Below are 19,312 nucleotides of genomic sequence, written 5' to 3'. Positions count from 1 at the left end.
GGAAGAAAGATTATTAGCTTTCTTGTATCTGGATACTCTCAAAAATACTTCTTAATTTTTCTTGGGTTCATGAGTGAGATCCACATCACCTCAAGGCATTAAAGAGTCCACTAGGGAACATGTATGACATTTCATTGCAAAAATGAGAATGATATAGGTTATGAGGTGTAAGCCTTAAAGATGGCTTTTGTCAAGTAATTCTGTGTATCTTTTCTTCAATCCAGTAGATTTGAGCTCTATTATCTCTTGATCCTTTGAGTTTTACATCCACAAAGTTTTTGGGTAACATTATTTTCTATGAGTGGTTTTCCACATGTATCGCTTACCTTTTTTGCAATTGAATTTCTCCACCCCTCCCCGCTCCCCAAGATGACACAAGATCTCAAACTTTCAACCAATGTTTTAAAAATCAAATTAGACATGTCAATTCAACATTTAGATAGTTTCATAACAATATCTCAAACTTTCAACTAATGTTTTGAAAATCGAATTAAATTGACCAATTCAATTGATGAAATCATTGATTGGATCTTGAACTGATTCAGTGTATCTTTTAAGTTATTTTTTCTTTTTTGGATAATGGTCCACCTAAACCTTTTGCTTCACAACGGGGATAATGGACCATTTAATGAAAAGTCCACCAAATGTAATGCGTGGGAGCTTCAACTTTGATTAAAGGGGTGAAGAAGACTCCACTAGTCAACTTATGTTGTATGGCTTAAATCTACAAAATAATAAATAAAATAACATAATTTTTTTATAAAAAAAATTATAATAATAATTATATATACATATATATATATATATATATATATATATAATTATTTTTTAGAATTATAAAACAATAGAATTACAAGCATATAAGTATATAACTTCCTACATATAAGAAAAATTTTCTTTCATTTTTAGTATATATTTTCAAATTTAAATATTATACTTATTTTATTTAATAGAATTTAAAATATTAGTAAATTTTATTGATCCATGATTTAATTTGATAAATATATTAATTTTTTTTATAATTTTAAGAATATAAAATTAATATATTTATCACGTGACAGATTCCATGCGGTTCAATCATCTATTCCAATTTTTTAAAACATTGCTTTCAACTTCATACACAGTTGATGGAGAATCACGGCTATCACTGAACACTCTCAATTAGCTACTCTTAACAACTGAAGAATTTTTTAATAAAATGAGAAGGGATTGGCACAAAACAGTGGGTCCCACAACTTTGCAACTCATAGTCGCCACGTGGCAACAATAAAAGCAAGAAAACGCCCCCACGGCCCCACTACTCTTCTTCTTTCTTCTTCTTCTTCAACGCCTTGCGACCTCTTCAACGCCCTAACCCTGCATCCTCAAAGCGCACATAGACTGCTTCTTTTATCACTCTCTTTTGCAAACCCTAGCCCTAAACAACTAGGGCACATGCCCAAGAGGAAAAGCCCTGCAGTTTGACAGAGAGAGAGAGGCAGAGATGGATCCAGAACAGACCTTCATTAGGGTTCAGGAGCGCTTCTCCCAGATGCTGACTCCCAGAGTCAGAGCTTCTCTCGAATACATTTACCTCTTTGTGGCCATCACTCTCTTTTGTATTCTCGTTGTTATGCACGCCAATTACGTCCAACAGGTGCTTGTTGGAGTTTTTTTTTTATAATTTATTTGTTATTTATGGGTTTTGTTGGAAAAGTTTGTTGTTTTTCAAATTTAAGGTTATTGCGATTGTGATTCCAATTGGTTTTTGTGTTGTGTGTTTGTTGTGCTTAATTGAGTAATTTTGCATTATTGAATTCTCGCAATTTGGAAAATTGGAATTTTTTTGGGGGTTTGAGGTTTATTAATTGGGATGACCAGCTTTGGAAAATGAGAAACTGAAACAGTGATTAACCATGCTTTGTGTATTGTTTCCTTTGTAGCCGGGGCTTGAAAATTGGATTTTAGGGATTGTATATATTATTTGGGGCTGGCGAATTGTTAATAATTATTTCCGTACTGGTTCAGATGTAATTAGGCTTGAGAAATTATTTAGGAGATGGTATATTCTGTTGCCAGTGCGAATTTGGTGGATAAGCAGCTGGAAGTTGTTTGATTGTGCTTTGCATGTAGTTTTTAGTTGCATTTGAGGCTCAAAAAAACATGGAAATGATGAATAGTATGTTCTGTTATCAGAGTGAATTGATAAGTAACCCTCCAAAAATCATTTAATTATGCTTGGCATTTGGTTTTGGCTGTGTTTAGGCATTAAGAAATTGGTACATAAGTTTCCAACAATCATTTGATCGTGCTTTACCTGTAGTTTTGGTTGTTTTTGGGCTTAAAAAACCGAGCTTTTGGATGCCCCTTGAGGCCTAGAGGTTCTATTCCACCCAACAGTCAAAAAAAGATTAAAAAAGAAAAAGAAAAGAAAAGAAAAGGATCTTGGGGACGATATATTCTGTTGCTTTCCAAGTGGGCTAAAAAATAAAAAGTACCTGCCCCATCTCTTCTCTCTCTCTCTAGAAGGGGCTTTTCTGCACTACCATGCCATGAAAAACATGTCCTTGCTGGAAAAGTGCTATATAGGACTATCTTTCTTTCAAAATAGATGTAGCTAATGATAATGGTACAAATGATCCAAGGTTATGATTCAGCTGTTAATGTTTTGTCTCGTAAAAGATAGCAGAAAATAGGAATATAATTCAAATTAATAATAACAGAATGATGAATTTGCAAGGCCCCTAGTCTGAATACGCTCCTTTTTTTTTTTCTGAGTTTGTTTAGGTCTTGCTGTTTGAGATTGGAAAATTTGAGACTAACTGGTTGAGGTTTCTGTAGATGCATTCTACTTTCTACCTAATTTTCATCATGCCAATTTCCATTTTTTGTTCCATAATGATATGTTTCTAATAGGTTTTGAACCTTCTAATTTAAAACTTAATTTTTCTGTGTATGAAGCCTGGTTGTTCCAGTGAGTTCTCTGGAGTTGAAACAACAGAAGCCCAGCTCATTCAAATTAAGGTATATGATCTACTAGGTATTGTAACTTAAGCTTCTTCTTTTTACCTATTTCCCTTTTTTCCTTTCTTTTGTATTTCTTGCTTGCAAATTTCTCAATTTACTTCCCAAAGAAGTTGAGCTGCTTTGCACCTAAACTTTAGTTGGTGGGTTGGAGAATCCACCACTGATGGTTAAATTTTTGAATTAAAATTTCCAAGCTTACCTTAATTCAATTTTCATTAATTCCTGCTGTTTTTTGTTAGTTTATGGGATTATTGGGGATTGCTTTATTTGAAACTCAAATTGGGTGCCATAACTATGCTCATCTATTTAGTTTATTCAATATTTTTTGGTTAACCCTTTCATCATAAATCATCATTAATCATTATAGTTATTCAGAGACATGGACAAGTATGCATCTTTTTGTTTTTAACAGACCTTTTGACTTATTTTTGAGATTCTAATGTGTATTTTACTGGCTATGATGCATATGCTAACCACCTTTTCCTATTGGGTTAGATAACTAGTGCTGGCCTGTGGTCACGAAATGAGTCAGAATATAAAGCAATCAATGTTCCTGACAAGGAAACTGTTACTGACAATTTGAACGTTAATGTGGATGGAGATGGATTGACGTTTTTGGCTGCGAAGGTTTGGTTAAATTGGATTGGTTCAGGTGCTAGAAGGGGCAAATTGGCATTGAAATTTTGGAGAAGTGATACAGAACACCTTGAACCTCAAGCAGAAAGCTCTACCAACAGTAAAAGCTCTAAGCCAGCAGTTGATGATGCAGTCATTAAAATTGATAAAGAGGAGCCACGGGCTAGTTTTCCAGTATCAGCCAAGGAATCATTTAAAGCAGCTCTGGTTCACTTCTGTAGGAAGTGGTACAGGCGTTTATCATTCTTTTGGAGGCATGCATTGCAAATCCTAGGAAGTTTCCAAAAGTTATGGGTGAGTAATATCTGGGAAAAGCTCTTTCTTATTGATATATAGTTTTTGTGGGTGGCCATTGTTTTTGATTAGTATATCACTTTGTTAGCGATTGGAGTGAGTTTTCTTCTTCTTCGGCGTCTTCTTTCTTCTTCTTATTTTATTTATTTATTTATTTATTTTTTTGTATTTTTCATATGTTTATGTGGCAACAAAATAACTTGTTACAAGAGGAGAAAGCAAACAGCAATATCAACTTCATTATGATGTGCAAGTTCAACTTATTTTACCTATATTTTTACAAGGTTATCATCATATCTCGGTGCCTTTTTACTAACATGTTTGCTTTTCTTCTTTCTTTCCTTTATTTTTATCCCTTTTTTGAAAACATGAATCCTCATTTAGTTGCAGTTATCACACCACAGTTGCTCTGAACATGTTCTTTTTAATCCAATAACTTAACAATCACTATGTTTTTATGTCAATACTTTACCTTGCCATTGAAATTGTGCATGTGTGTGTCCTATTTTGAATCTCAGCCTTTTCTACCTTTGATTTTTAGCTTATTAATTTCATGAGAAAATGGCAGGAAGCCTGGCAGTTGGTATTGCTGATGCATATGGCCTTAGCATTGCATTCTCATTTTATTATTTATTTTTAAACAGAAATTATTATAAATGGAAGATAAAAGAGAACGGTTCTGAGTAGTTTTGAATTTTATAGATATTAAAAACATAATAATAAATATGGCTTCCATGATGAAACCACTTCTTAGTTCTTGCAAGTGGTATTTATTTGGGTTTGCTAATTATGTTCATGAAGCCCTCCGACAGATGGGTCCTCGCAGAGAAAATCAGCCCCAAAGGCTTCTCATCGTTTGTTCTTTTGTACATATACCTTTACAATACAGATTCAGTTTCCTCTGAAAAAGACACACTACTAGGTAGCTTCTATGTCCTGTTTTGCTTGGAAATGTAGCATATTACTGTAGATGCAACTTTCTGAAAGTAATTTGCACAGATCAATCTGGTCAAGAGGTTGCCCCTATTATGCTGATGATTTCATCTGGTTGGCTTGGAGACATGCTACATGTCTTAGAGAAACGAGATGCATAAAAGGTTTGATCATTGGATAAGATAAATAAAATGTTCTGGGGAATATGCCATAATGTTGTAAAATTTGGCTTCAATAAACCATTTGCATACAGATATGAGAATGCAAATCCAACATGTTTCATGTTATCTTACTTTACAAGTTGCTGGAACACTAGTGTAGAGACGCACAAATAAAATCCTACAATTCTATATATGTTTTTTGTACCTCCATTTTGGCAACTCTTTTTGTTTGAGTTGTGTGAGGGTGGGTGTATTTATCTTGTATTTCATGGGTCACTATTTTGGTGCCTCTTTTTAATCTATTTACTCTTCTTTACTTATATATTAAAAAAAAGATATCAAAACTTACTTTTTGAAACTACAAGCTCCTGAAGTTTAAGCAAAGCTTGCTGCCTGTTTGGTACTATGAACAAGTACTATTTTCTGCTGAAAAAAATTTAATCACACAGAAAACATATTTGGTAGCATGTTTCCAAAAAAATCTTCTAAATATGGTTCATTTTTAGAAAATGTTAAGATACTTTTTGACATTTTCGGAATATAGGCACTTTGATGATTGAATAATCCAAAAACAAACATGTTGATTGTCTTCGTCTTTGAAGACGAGAAGTTTTTGGAAAACCATTTTCATTTCCACTACCAAATAGACCCTTAGTGTTTTTATTAATTTACTAAGAAAATATTATTTTCAAATGTAGTAATATGTATTCTAGATATATAAAAAGAAGTAGAGTTTTACCTATCAAAAAAAAAAAAGTATTCTACATATATAAACTTAATTTGCATGTTTCTAGTCTCATGGTAGTATTATGCCTTTAGACACCTATTGTATGCATTTTTTATACTTTGGTGCGCCCTTTTGCTAGGCGGCAGGTGCTGTTAATATATTTCCTGATTGTGTATCAAAAAAAAAAAAAAAAATGGTAATACACTTTTCATGGGATCCTTGATCAACTAATCAGGAGATGGATTCTTTACCAAAAAGGGGAGCTAGATCCGTTGTCTCTTTCATGGATGATTCTTTGCCTGTTGATCCTTGGCAATAAAGTGCCTGTTGTATACTTGGAGCTTTGTTTTGTTTGTTTGTTTACCCTTTCTGAAGGATCCAGCAACCTTCTTAGGTTGCATCTCCTCTTTTGTTGGGCACCTCTTAATACATTTTGTTTCTTGGCTATCATACACACACATACAGATTGGTTTCCATGAAAGGAACAAAGCATGAAATTGAGAAAAAGAAACTTGTTATGTCATGTATTTTAGAACATCCTGATCGTGGAAAGTTGTAAAAATGTTCAAGTTAACTTCCCAACTCCAATTGATTTAAGGACACTGCAGTTTCTAAATTTGATGCCTGCAGTAAAGTGGATCGGCTTGATACTCCTTGCTATTCATGAGTGGAAGTGTCAGAAATTGGTTGTGGACAGACTCATACATGTCGTAACCTTTAGAAAATTCTAGCTTATGAGTTTGCATGATGAGCTATGAACATCGATGTGGAAACTAGTGGGCATAAATTCCTTCATTGTAGACCAGAAAATATTTAATCTGTCATAAAGAAAAGAAATATTAAATTTGGTGCTCCAAATGACTTTTGGACAGTTCTAATTTTTTTAAAGCTTAAGAAAGGATGTTTAATTGTTTTCCCCTGATTTTATATTGAGTGCAGGGCTTAAAATCTTTATGTGAAAGGGGCACAAGCATATACTTTGAAATATTACATGCTTAGTGCATTCTTTCTTTGATTATTAGCTCAGTTTCTTGTATCATGGTTTGAAGTTCTATTTCCTGAAGTTACACTTTTCTATGCAGAATATAGCAGGTATACATTTGAATCTTGATATACCCAAGTGCTTGCGGATACTTCATTTGGACAAGCTTAACTTAATGGCTGGTAAATGACTATACTTTTTGTTTTTTGTTTTCACCATTTAACATCATGTTGCTAACATAACAGTGGCATCTCCTAAATATTAGCCAATAAGTAGGTAATTTGTGAATAAAGAAAGAAATCATGGCATAGCTATAAGTTATCAGTTCATGTTCCCTGATACCATTCTCATACATTTGGTATGGACCAATACCTTTATGGCCTTGTCAAGCATGTCCATCCTAGAGAAGAATTAAGAAATTCTAGAATCGCATTTTTGTTTCTTATTTAGCTTTTCAAACATAGGTACGAAACAAAGAAGTTGAAAACGACATTTGTACTAGGAATTGCAAATGACACATTCTTGCATTTTTATAGTGTTGGGCTAGGTTGTGTATAAATGGGGGTTCAATGTGTGTATTTGATTTTATTGATTGGTTGGGTGTTTCTTGATGGGAGGGGTATTTTCTGTTTTTCTCCTCTTTTCCTATGTCATATAGTGGCCTTTGTATACTAGTTGTGCACCTTGGTGTGCCAGTTGTTTTTTTGTTAGGTCCTATTAATTTATATATTTTTTGCTTACCTATCAAAAACAGAAAAAAAGGGTTAGTATGAAAGATACTAATGACCAAATTGGCAAGTTTGGTGGGTATTTAGTATAAGCTATTGACTAATGTTATTGTTAATATTATGAAGGAGGTTGGGAAACTTGTGTTGAAGTTTCTAAACTCATTTGTGGAGGGTAGGCAATTCTTGATGTTATTTTTATTGCTAATGAAGCAATTGAGTTCAGATTAAGTTGCTAATAGGGTTGGCTTGTAAATTGGATATTGAGAATGCTATAGCCATGTAAATTAAGGGTTTGGTTTTTGTTTTTTACCCTTGTCCCTTTTGAGTCCAAAGCAACAAATTTGTTATATTTACAAAGAAGATGAGAAATCCTTCAAAGATTTATGTAATGGGTATAAAATACGGGTTAATTCAGGTTTTATAATCTATTATCAAATTTTCATTGGTTAATGGTTTCCCTATGGAGTTTGCATGGCCTTAGGCATAGGCATCTGCCCTCATCTTACCTATTTGTTTTGGTGATGATGGGGGTTTTGAGTTGCTTTATTCTTAAGGGAGTGGAGGGGCAGTTTGTGAAGAAATCAAATTGTTTCTTTTTTCCACCGAAGTCTTACAACCCTAGGCAATATATACTTATATAGAACATTTAGTAGTTTACAGGTGCTCGATTCTAGGCTAGAAAATAAGAGCAGGTTCTACCCCATATTGAATATTAAATCCCTATAATTTAGGGGTTGATTCTATCCTAATTTGAATCTTTAAAAACGGGGATTACTTCTCTACCGAAATAGCCTAATCTAGGCTAATGATATTTACAATTACACTCAATCTTCTATTATGTGAAATAAGGTTTTGTCACACTCCCTCTCAAGATGGTGAGTGGATGTTTTCCATTCCCAGCTTGCCAATGATAGTATGAAAAACAACACTGTTTAAAACTTTGATTAGCAAATCTGCAAGTTGACCTCTAGTGGATATAAAAAGGGTGCAAATCAGTCCACTATCCAAATTTTCTTTTATGATTGCCTTGGATTATGGGTAATATTGATCGCTGATTTATTGTCATAATAGGGTCTCATAGGTCCTTCCCTCTTAATGTTTAAATCTTCTAGAATTATTTTAAGCCATAAAAGCTCACAGTTAGTACCTGTTGAATATAATGTATTTATAGTATATTATCTTTCCTTGTTAATATAGGTCACATGTATGGTAGTTAGGACTCCTAGCCTTGTATATATATATCTCTCAATTGTAAGTAGACATTACATGAATGAGAATTAAGGTTTTTCTTCTTTCTCTCTCTCTCAACATGGTATCAGAGCTAGGGAAGAAAACCTAATTCTTTCCTGTTTCCCGTGTCATCAACTCCGGGCAACCTTCCGGTGACCGTGTTTCATTCCGGTCACCTTCCCCATCTCCCAATACTTTCCGGTCAGTCGGAACGTCGTTAGAAACCACTCACCGCCGGCGAAATTTTCCGGCGAACTTTTCCGGCGACCTATTTTTCCGACACCGACCATACCAGAAGGAGCGCCTGGAGGAGATCTCCAACTTTTGTGAAGGCACCGGCACCAAAAGAGGATCCACGCGCCGGCCACGCGCCATTTTCCGGCCGGCGACTGCATCTCACGCGCCGGCGCGTGAGGGCGTGTGAGGCCTTTTCCGGCGACGCGCCTCCTCCTCCAGCCTCGTCTGCCGCCGACCAGCATCCCTACCTACCTGGTTCTCCCATCCGAGCCCTGCACGTACCTCTTTTGGGGATTTTTGTCTCCGTCAGCCCTCCAAACAGCCTTTCCGGCGAAGTTCCGGCTACTTTCTCTCCACCCCAATCCCTGCACGTGCCTTGGGAAGTGTTCTTCTACCTTTCTGGTGGTACCACGTCGCGATCTGAGGCCGTCTCCCTTTTTCGGTGGTGCCACGCCGCAATCTGAAGCCGTATTAGGGCTCTCTTCGATCCAAATACGTGAATATGACCACCAAAAATCAGATCTTTACCTCCGTTATCTCTGGATCTCCTATGATTACCTCAGAGAAATTGGTTGGCAGTGAAAATTATCTTTCCTGGTCTGCCTCTGTTGAACTTTGGTTTATGGGTCAAGGATATGAGGATCACTTGGTTACCCAGGAGGCAGATATCCCTGAGGTTGACCGCGTACAGTGGAGGAAGATAGATGCACAGTTATGTAGTGTATTATGGCAATCGGTTGATCCCCGGATTCTTCTTCATCTTCAGGCTTATAAAACTTGTTTTAAATTTTGGACTCAGGCCAAAGGATTATACACGAATGATATCCAGCGTCTTTATAAGGTGGCTTCTGCTATTGTCCATCTCAGCCAACAGGACTTGGATCTATCTACTTATATTGGTCAGATTGCCTCTCTTAAAGAGCAGTTCTTGACTGTGATGCCTCTTACTCCTGATGTTGGGGCTCAACAAACACAGCTTGACAAGTTCTTCATGGTCCTTACTCTTATTGGCCTCCGTCCGGATCTTGAGCCTATTCGTGATCAGATTCTTGGTAGTTCATCAGTTCCGTCCTTGGATGATGTGTTTGCTCGCCTCCTCCGTATCTCGTCCACTCAGACTTTGCCATCTGATAGCGCTTCAGATTCTTCTGTGTTAGTTTCTCAAACTACCTCTCGAGGAGGACGCAGTGGTACCCGAGGTAGAGGCCAACGTCCTCATTGCACCTATTGCAATAAACTTGGCCACACTCGCGATCGTTGCTATCAGTTACATGGAAGACCTCCTCGCACTGCCCATATGGCCCAGTCCTCTGATTCTCCGCTGCCTCAGCCTCCGAGCTCCTCCGCATCTCAGACATCTCAGGCTTCTATTGCCTCTGTTGCCCAGCCTGGTAATGCCTCTGCCTGCCTTACCCACACATCTTCTCTTGGACCCTGGATTCTAGATTCTGGAGCATCTGATCACCTATCTGGTAATAAGGATCTTTTCTCCTCTATTACTACTACCTCTGATTTACCTACTGTTACCTTAGCTAATGGTTCTCAAACTGTGGCTAAAGGTATTGGTTTGGCCCTTCCTCTGCCTTCTCTACCTCTCACTTCTGTCCTTTATACTCCTGAATGTCCTTTTAATCTTATTTCCATCAGCAAAATCACTCGTACTCTTAATTGTTCTATTACCTTTTCTGATAAATTTGTGACCTTGCAGGACCGGAGTACGGGGAAGACGATTGGCATAGGACGTGAGTCTCAAGGCCTCTATCACCTCACCTCAGATTCATCTCCTGCAGTTTGCATTTCCACTGATGCTCCTCTCCTCATTCACAATCGTCTGGGCCACCCTAGTCTCTCCAAGTTCCAGAAGATGGTTCCTCGTTTTTCCACTTTGTCGTCGCTTCCGTGTGAGTCATGTCAGCTTGGGAAACATACTCGTGTCTCGTTCCCAAAGCGTTTGAATAATCGGGCAAAGTCTCCTTTTGAGCTTGTCCACACTGATGTTTGGGGTCCTTGTCGGACTGCGTCTACTTTAGGATTTCAGTATTTTGTCACTTTCATTGATGACTATTCTCGATGTACTTGGTTATTTTTAATGAAAAATCGAGCTGAGTTATTCTCTATTTTCCATAAATTTTATACTGAAATCCAAACCCAGTTCAATATTTCTATTCGTGTGTTACGCAGTGACAATGCCAGGGAATATTTTTCAGCCCAATTTACTTCGTTTATGTCTCATCATGGGATTCTTCATCAGTCTTCTTGTGCTCATACTCCTCAACAAAATGGGGTAGCTGAACGCAAGAATCGACATCTTGTTGAGACAGCTCGTACTCTCCTCCTCCATAGTCACGTTCCTTTTCGTTTTTGGGGGGACGCTGTTCTTACCGCTTGTTATTTGATTAATCGTATGCCCTCCTCTGTCTTACACGATCAGATTCCTCACTCCCTTCTTTTCCCTGACCAACCACTTTATTTCCTTCCTCCTCGTGTCTTTGGTTGTACTTGCTTTGTTCATATTCTCACTCCTGGACAGGACAAGCTTTCCGCCAAAGCCATGAAGTGCCTCTTCTTGGGATATTCCAGACTTCAGAAGGGTTATCGTTGTTATTCCCTTGAGACTCATCGATACTTTATCTCCGCTGATGTCACCTTCTTTGAGGACTTACCATTCTTTTCCACCACTTCTGAGTCTCTTCCTGTTTCTGAAGTCTTGCCCATTCCCATTGTCTCCCCACCTGATGCTATGCCCCCTCGACCACTTCAGGTTTATCATCGTCGCCCTCGTGTCGTTGCTCCTCTCCCTTTTCCTGAGGCACCTGCTGACTCACTTCCTATCCCTTCGACTTCACCTGCCCCGGCTCTGCCTTCTCCTAATGACTTACCCATTGCTGTTCGGAAAGGTACTCGCTCTACTCGTAATCCTCATCCTATTTACAATTTTTTGAGTTATCATCGATTATCTTCACCCTATTCTGCTTTTGTTTCTGCTATATCCTCTGTTTCTCTTCCAAAGAGCACCCATGAAGCTCTTTCCCATCCAGGCTGGCGACAGGCAATGGTGGATGAAATGGCTGCTCTGCACTCTAATGGCACTTGGGATCTTGTTGTTTTACCCTCTGGTAAATCTACAGTTGGTTGTCGTTGGGTCTATGCAGTTAAGGTTGGTCCTGATGGTCAGGTTGATCGCCTTAAGGCCCGCTTAGTTGCTAAAGGCTATACTCAAGTTTATGGTTCTGATTATGGTGACACATTCTCACTTGTTGCCAAGATTGCTTCTGTCCGCTTGCTTCTCTCCATGGCTGCTATGTGTTCTTGGCCTCTTTATCAGTTGGATATTAAAAATGCCTTCCTTCATGGTGATCTTGCCGAGGAAGTTTATATGGAGCAACCTCCTGGTTTTGTTGCTCAGGGGGAGTCTGGTTTAGTGTGCAGGTTACGCCGTTCTCTATATGGCTTGAAACAATCTCCTCGAGCATGGTTTAGCCGTTTTAGTTCTGTTGTTCAAGAGTTTGGCATGCTTCGCAGTACAGCAGACCATTCAGTTTTTTATCATCATAACTCCTTGGGGCAGTGTATTTATCTGGTTGTTTATGTGGACGACATCGTCATTACAGGCAGTGATCAGGATGGTATTCAGAAACTAAAGCAACATCTTTTTACCCACTTTCAGGCCAAAGACTTGGGGAAACTCAAGTATTTCTTGGGAATTGAGATAGCTCAATCCAGTTCTGGTGTGGTCCTTTCCCAAAGGAAGTATGCTTTAGACATCCTGGAAGAAACCGGTATGTTAGACTGTAAACCGGTAGACACACCTATGGATCCGAATGTCAAACTTGTACCAGGACAGGGGGAGCCTTTAGGAGACCCCGGGAGATATCGACGGCTCGTAGGTAAATTGAACTATCTCACCATTACTCGTCCAGACATTTCTTTTCCTGTGAGTGTTGTTAGTCAATTCCTACAGTCACCATGTGATAGCCATTGGGATGCCGTAATCCGTATTCTTCGATATATCAAAAGTACACCAGGCCAAGGTGTATTGTACCAGAGTAGAGGTCATACTCAAGTTGTTGGTTACACAGATGCAGATTGGGCTGGCTCACCCACAGATAGACGTTCCACTTCAGGGTACTGTGTTTTTATTGGAGGTAATCTAATATCTTGGAAGAGTAAGAAACAAGATGTAGTGGCCAGATCTAGCGCTGAAGCCGAGTATCGAGCTATGGCTTTGGCAACATGTGAACTCATATGGTTGAGACATCTTCTTCAGGAGTTGAGATTTGGAAAGGATGAACAGATGAAACTCATCTGTGATAACCAGGCCGCATTACATATTGCATCCAATCCCGTCTTTCATGAAAGGACCAAGCATATTGAAGTTGACTGTCATTTTATTAGAGAGAAGATCGCATCAGGATGTATTGCTACAAGTTTTGTCAATTCAAATGATCAACTAGCAGACATCTTCACTAAATCTCTCAGAGGTCCTAGGATTAAATATATTTGTAACAAGCTTGGTGCATATGACGTATATGCTCCAGCTTGAGGGGGAGTGTTGAATATAATGTATTTATAGTATATTATCTTTCCTTGTTAATATAGGTCACATGTATGGTAGTTAGGACTCCTAGCCTTGTATATATATATCTCTCAATTGTAAGTAGACATTACATGAATGAGAATTAAGGTTTTTCTTCTTTCTCTCTCTCTCAACAGTACCATTGCTCTAAATTCAAGCTTTGCACTTGATCAAGCAATTAATTCTGCTTCTTACTTTTTGGAGGATCGCGTCTCTCTTTGTTGGGGATTGTGTGGAGAGAGAGGAACGCTAGGTTTTTTGAAGACACTTGGAAGACGTCGGAGATGATGTGAGATTTGCTTCATTTCTATGCTTCTTTTTGGGCTTATAGTACAGATGTTTTTAAACCTTATCCTTTGAATGTAATTCAGCTTGGTTGGCTTTCGATATGTACTCCCTAGGGTTGGGTCTATAGGGTTAGGAGATGTTATATTTGTATAGGTTTTTTGTACCCTTTGTATAGCCCTCCTTGTATAGTGGATGTTTACTTAGGTCTTTTTGATCAAGTTTGCATATCATGGGGAGGATTTATCATCCTTCTCATGTTTTATTTATTCTTGATTAATACATATATTTGTTTCTGATAAAAAAAAAAAAAAGGAATGTGCAATAACTAGATGTGGATCTCGTCAGCTGGAGACCTTGCATAGTTTGCATCAGTGTAGGCCAAGTGTTAACCTCTCTCCCTTTTTGAACAATATTCCTTTCCTTGGTGTTCTCTTCAAGTCGATACATTGCTTGAAGATGAACTTCTTTGGGATTGTGCATAAATTGGCTCACAATGTTGACTTCATATGCTATGTTCGGTTTGGTATGCGGAAGTTAAATTAGTCTCATAACAAGCCTTTAATATATGCCCTTGTCCATGACAGTGTCTCCATGAGCCTCTCCGAGTTTGTGATTCTGTTCAATAGGTGTTTTTGTTGGTTTACGCCTTGTTTTACTTGTCTCTTTCAGCTTATCTAACACATACTTCTATTGAGATATGAAAATTCCTTACCTAGGGTGAGCTACTTCAAAACCTAGAAAGTATTTCAATCTGGCAAGTGCCTTTATCTCAAATTCCTTAATTAAACATTTTCTCAAGGCTTCTCTTCCTTCTAAGTCATCTCCTATTACTAAAATGTCACTAATAGGATCGTGACTCCCCCTGAGGCTAGAGTTCAAAATCTCGGCTGAGATTGGTATGACTCAGCTGAGTTGTATCCGTCTAGGCCATGCCCGATACTGACCTATAATCGAGTCAAAATCAAAATCCACAAAAATGATGAACTTTGGGACAAAAGTTCGAAGCCTCGGTCTCAGTTTGCATCTTCATCCTTTAGATCTAAGCTTTTGCATCCTTGTATGGCTGATTTATCTCTAGTTTAGTACCTTTAGACCTCGAAGATGATGTGAGAAGTTGTTGGTTGAGAGATGAAATGGGTGTTCGACATAGAAGATGAAATGTGTATCTTGCAGAGAAATGAGCATGTTGTAGAGAAATGAGAGTGAGAGGTTTTTGACTCAAATGGGAAAGAATGGGCATGTTGCAGAGAAATGTGGGAGAAATGGGAGAGAGAGGTCTTTGACTGAAATGGGAAAGAGGTCTTTGATTGGGTATTTAGGGGAGAGAAACGGAAGAGAGAGGTTTTTAACTGAAACAGGAGAGTTCTTCTGATTGGGTATTTGGGAATATATTAAATGATTATAAATATTTAAGTTTATATGAAATAAATAGGATATAAATATTAATATAAAAATTTAAAATTAATGGATATAAATACTAAAAAAATATATTTATTTTTAAAAATTTATTTATTCAAACAAAAATAAAATTAATACAATATTTGGTTTTTTTTTTTTTTTTAATAATGGTTTTATTTAGATTATAGTTGATAGGAGAATGATGTTTATATTTTTAAAGGTAATACATGGTTATTTTTTAATGGTTGAAAATATATATTTTTTTTAAATTTTCAAAATATTTAATTTAAAAAAATTTATTATAAAAAATAAATTCTTTTTTTTACTAGTTTTATCTAATATTTAGTATGAGGTGATAAATAATTTTTTTTTAAATCCATGCTTCTATCATTGTATAGATAATGTTCTCTCTATATATTTATTAATTTTTTTAGTCTATATGATTGTATTTATTTTTTTTAATAATTTTAGCAATTCTCTTGAAAATTTTGAAGCTCTTAAATGAACATATTTTGCATGTCGGCAGATACCGATACAAGATACCAAGACTGATGTGCCTTGGGACCTTTTGAGTCAATGATTGATACCGCGACTTTGAACTATGCTTGAGGCTGGATGTTGAATGAACAACATGTGATCTCCTTGGCTTTGCTTGTACCCTATAGCTATTATGACTTTGGAAAATCTCCCAAGCCAAGCTCTAAGAGATTGTTTTAACCCATATGATGCCTTTTTGAGCTTACGCACTTTTTTTGCCCCTCTCCAAGTGTGGTTCAAAACCGGGAGAGACTTTCATGTAGATTTCTTCATCAAGATTGCTGTGTAGGAAGGTGTTTTTAACATCAAACTGTTGTAGATTCCTCCTATGATGTGAATCCAATGACAGGAGCATTCTTATTGTATTTGTCTTCGCAATTGGAGCAAATTTCTCAAGGTAGTCAATCCCATAGGTCTATGTATATCCCCTTGCCACCCACCTAGCTTGGTATCTTTCCATTAGTTTTGTACCTTTTGGGAGGATTCCTGTCCTCCTTTGCCTTTTGCATTCAATGCAGTGAATTTGTCCTTTTTGATCAAAAAAGGGGAAAAAGCTGGACTCTGATATGCTCTACTAAGGATTGGGTATTTGGGGTTTATTGATTCCTAACAAAACTCTGATGGTTAAGTGAATAAGGATGTTTAATGAACAGAAATGAGTGGGGGAAGATCAAAATGAAGAAGTTTGATAGGACAAGAGTGGTTAGTGTTCTGGTGCATCAAAGGGGCAACAACGTGGAGTCTATGAAAAGTGTTAAAAAAGGATGGGATGCTTTTTTTTTTGATCAGAAACGAAGAAGATTATATTAATGAAAGAACGAATACAGGAGAGAAAAAAGAGACAAAAGAAAGAGAAAAAAACCAAGGGAAGGATGAGAGGTCCTTTCTACACAAATACCAAGGAAAAACACCCAACAATAGAACTCTAAAAACAAAAGAAACCCCATCAATCTTCAAACTCTTGAAACGCAAACCCCAATCCAATTGAGTTGTAGAATGCTTAGAGGAACTCCTCTAAAAGCTTCAATACAAGAAGCCCATAGAGAAGAATAAAACCGGAACAAATCCCAAACCATCTCTTCCGTTCTCCCTTTATCCTCAAAGATCCTATTGTTTCTTTCTTGCCACACCATCCAAATCAAAGTAAGGCAAGCAATTTGCCAAAGTGTCTTGCCTCTTAATGAGTTCCCCAAGCCTTTAAAAGAAATAACCAACATGTCCTCAAGGCTCCTTGGAGGGACTCAAATCACACCTACTAGATTAAACAACCTGTGTCAAAGTCCAATGGTAACGGGACAATGAAGAAAAAGGTGGTCAATCGACTCTCCATTTCCTTTGCAAAGAATGCACCATTGAGGACAGAGGGCTTTGTAGGGTCTTCTCAATTGCAACTTGTCATTAGTGTTTACCTTCCCATGTGCTACTAACCAAGCGAGGGCCTTAACCTTTGAAGGGACTTTTGAGCTTTATAGAAACTTGGCCGGAAGGAACATTAAAGGATTTGAAACTTTTGACAAGGCATAGAAAAAAGATTTCACTGAAAACGAGCCTGACGAAGACAAAGACCACGCTCTTGAGTCTGATGAAGAAGGGGAAAGAAGCACAGAATTAAGGGAGGACATTAATCTCTGAAGGAGATCAATTTCTGAATCTGTTAGATTGCGGCGAAAGTTAAAATTCCAAGATAATGGTAAGGAATTGCCAAGGACATTTGAGACAGTGAGGTTTTTCACAGAAATAACTCTGTAGAGATCAGCAAATTGAGAACACAAAGTTTGGTTTCCCCACCAAAGATCTTCCCAAAACCGAATTCTCTCCCCATTGCCCACCACTAGGCGGACAAAAGGGGAGAACTCCTGGAAAACTTGAGCAATAGCCTTCCAAGGACATCTGTGAGACCATCTAACCACCATGTTGGCGTCCCATCCATTAGGATGTGTCCCATATATACTCGCAATAACCTTATGCCAAAGACCGCTTCTTTCTCTAGGGAACCTCCAAAGCCATTTCCCTAAGAGGGCACTATTTCTCATAGAAGTCTTCCCAAAGCCCAAACCTCCCATCTCCTTTGGTCTACTAACAACCTCCCATCTGATTAGGTGATCTTTCTTCCCTTCCCCGACCCCAGACCAAAGAAAATCCCTTTGCATCTTCTCAATCTTTGAAACTATAGATACATGGATTTTAAAGAGGGAGAGGAAGTAGCTAGGGATGTGAGACAAACAAGACTGAATTAAAGTAATCCTCTCTCCCAAAGACAAATAGACCTTTTTCCACCCATCCAGCCTCCTCGAAATTCTCTCAACCACTGGATCCCAAAAGCCTATTGTCTTTGGGTTCCCTCCCAAAGGAAGGCCTAAATAAGACAAAGGCCACTCTGACACTCTGCACTCCAAAACCAAAGCCAAACTAGACAACACCTCCTGCCTAGTGTTAATACCTGAAATGGTGCTTTTTTCTAAGTTGATTTTTAAACCAGATACTTGCCCAAAAACCAAAAGGATAATCTTAAGGTTTTGAAGAAGGTCCAAAGAGGCTTTAGAGAAAAATATGGTATCATCAGCAAACTGTAACAAGGACACTCTAGTCCTATCCCTCCCCACAAGGAAACCCTCAGTTATCCCAGTTTCCTCAGCTCTAATCATCAACCTACTTAGAACATCTACTACTAGAGTAAAAAGGAAAGGAGAAAGAGGATCTCCCTGTCTCAAACTTCTAGAGGCCTTAACCCAACCCTTTGCATTCCCATTAACTAGGATAGCAAAACTAGAAGAAGATAAACAGCCCCTCATCCAAGATCTCCATTTCTGGCTGAACCCCTTCCTTTGAAGCACATGATCTAAAAAGCCCCAATCCACATAATCATAGGCCTTTTCAAAATCAATTTTGAAGACTACCCCTTCCTCCCCTGACCTTTTTTTCTCATCCACCACTTCATTGGCTATCAATACAGCATCCAATATTTGTCTCCCTTCCACAAAGGCTCCTTGAGAGCCAAAGATTGTTTCATGTAGAACTTTACATAAACGCCCTGATAAGACCTTAGCAATTATCTTATATAAACTTGTAACCAAACTAATAGGTCTATAATCTGAGATTTTAAAAGTTTGGCTTTTCTTAGGCACCATAGCAATGAATGTCGCATTTGTACTTTGATTTATTACCCCTTTAGTGTGGAACTCAAAAAACACCCTCATAAGATCCTCTTTTATCACATCCCAACACTCTTGATAAACTGCTATAGTAAAGCCATCAGGGCTAGGGGCCTTTTCCTTATTCAATTGGAAAACTGCCATTCGAACCTCCTCTTCAGAAAACGGTCTATCCAACCAAATTGCACTGTCTTCAGAAATAGGGGCCCAATCAATCCCTTCAATCTTCCAAGAGTCACCTTCGGGTTTGGAATAGAGATTCCCAAAGAAATTTACAATCTCCTCAGAAATAATCTCAATGTTATTTAAAGTCTCCCCCCTCTCAGAAATTAGAGACTTTATGAACTTCCTGCTTCTTCTTCCAGTGGCCACTCTGTGAAAAAACTTAGAGTTGCAATCCCCTTCTTTAATCCACTTAACCCTAGAT

General features: G+C 37.8%; 1 protein-coding gene across 1 annotated transcript in view; it reads left to right on the top strand.

Annotated features, from left to right (window-relative positions):
* Positions 1–1,147: 1,147 nt before the first annotated feature.
* The window catches only part of LOC100248098 (membralin-like protein At1g60995), a 36,093-nt gene continuing 17,928 nt past the window's right edge, over positions 1,148–19,312 (top strand). Inside the window, exons 1-4 of the mRNA XM_059740895.1 lie at positions 1,148–1,636; positions 2,941–3,003; positions 3,502–3,936; positions 6,840–6,921. Coding sequence (XP_059596878.1) covers positions 1,484–1,636; positions 2,941–3,003; positions 3,502–3,936; positions 6,840–6,921 — 733 coding nt within the window. The 5' untranslated portion in view covers positions 1,148–1,483. The remainder of the gene's footprint in view (positions 1,637–2,940; positions 3,004–3,501; positions 3,937–6,839; positions 6,922–19,312) is intronic.

The sequence above is a fragment of the Vitis vinifera genome, chromosome 12, assembly GCF_030704535.1.
Source record: "Vitis vinifera cultivar Pinot Noir 40024 chromosome 12, ASM3070453v1".
In the NCBI taxonomy this organism is placed as follows: Eukaryota; Viridiplantae; Streptophyta; class Magnoliopsida; order Vitales; family Vitaceae; genus Vitis; species Vitis vinifera.
Note: the sequence above shows the minus strand (reverse complement) of the source record. Positions and strands in the feature narration are given on the sequence as shown.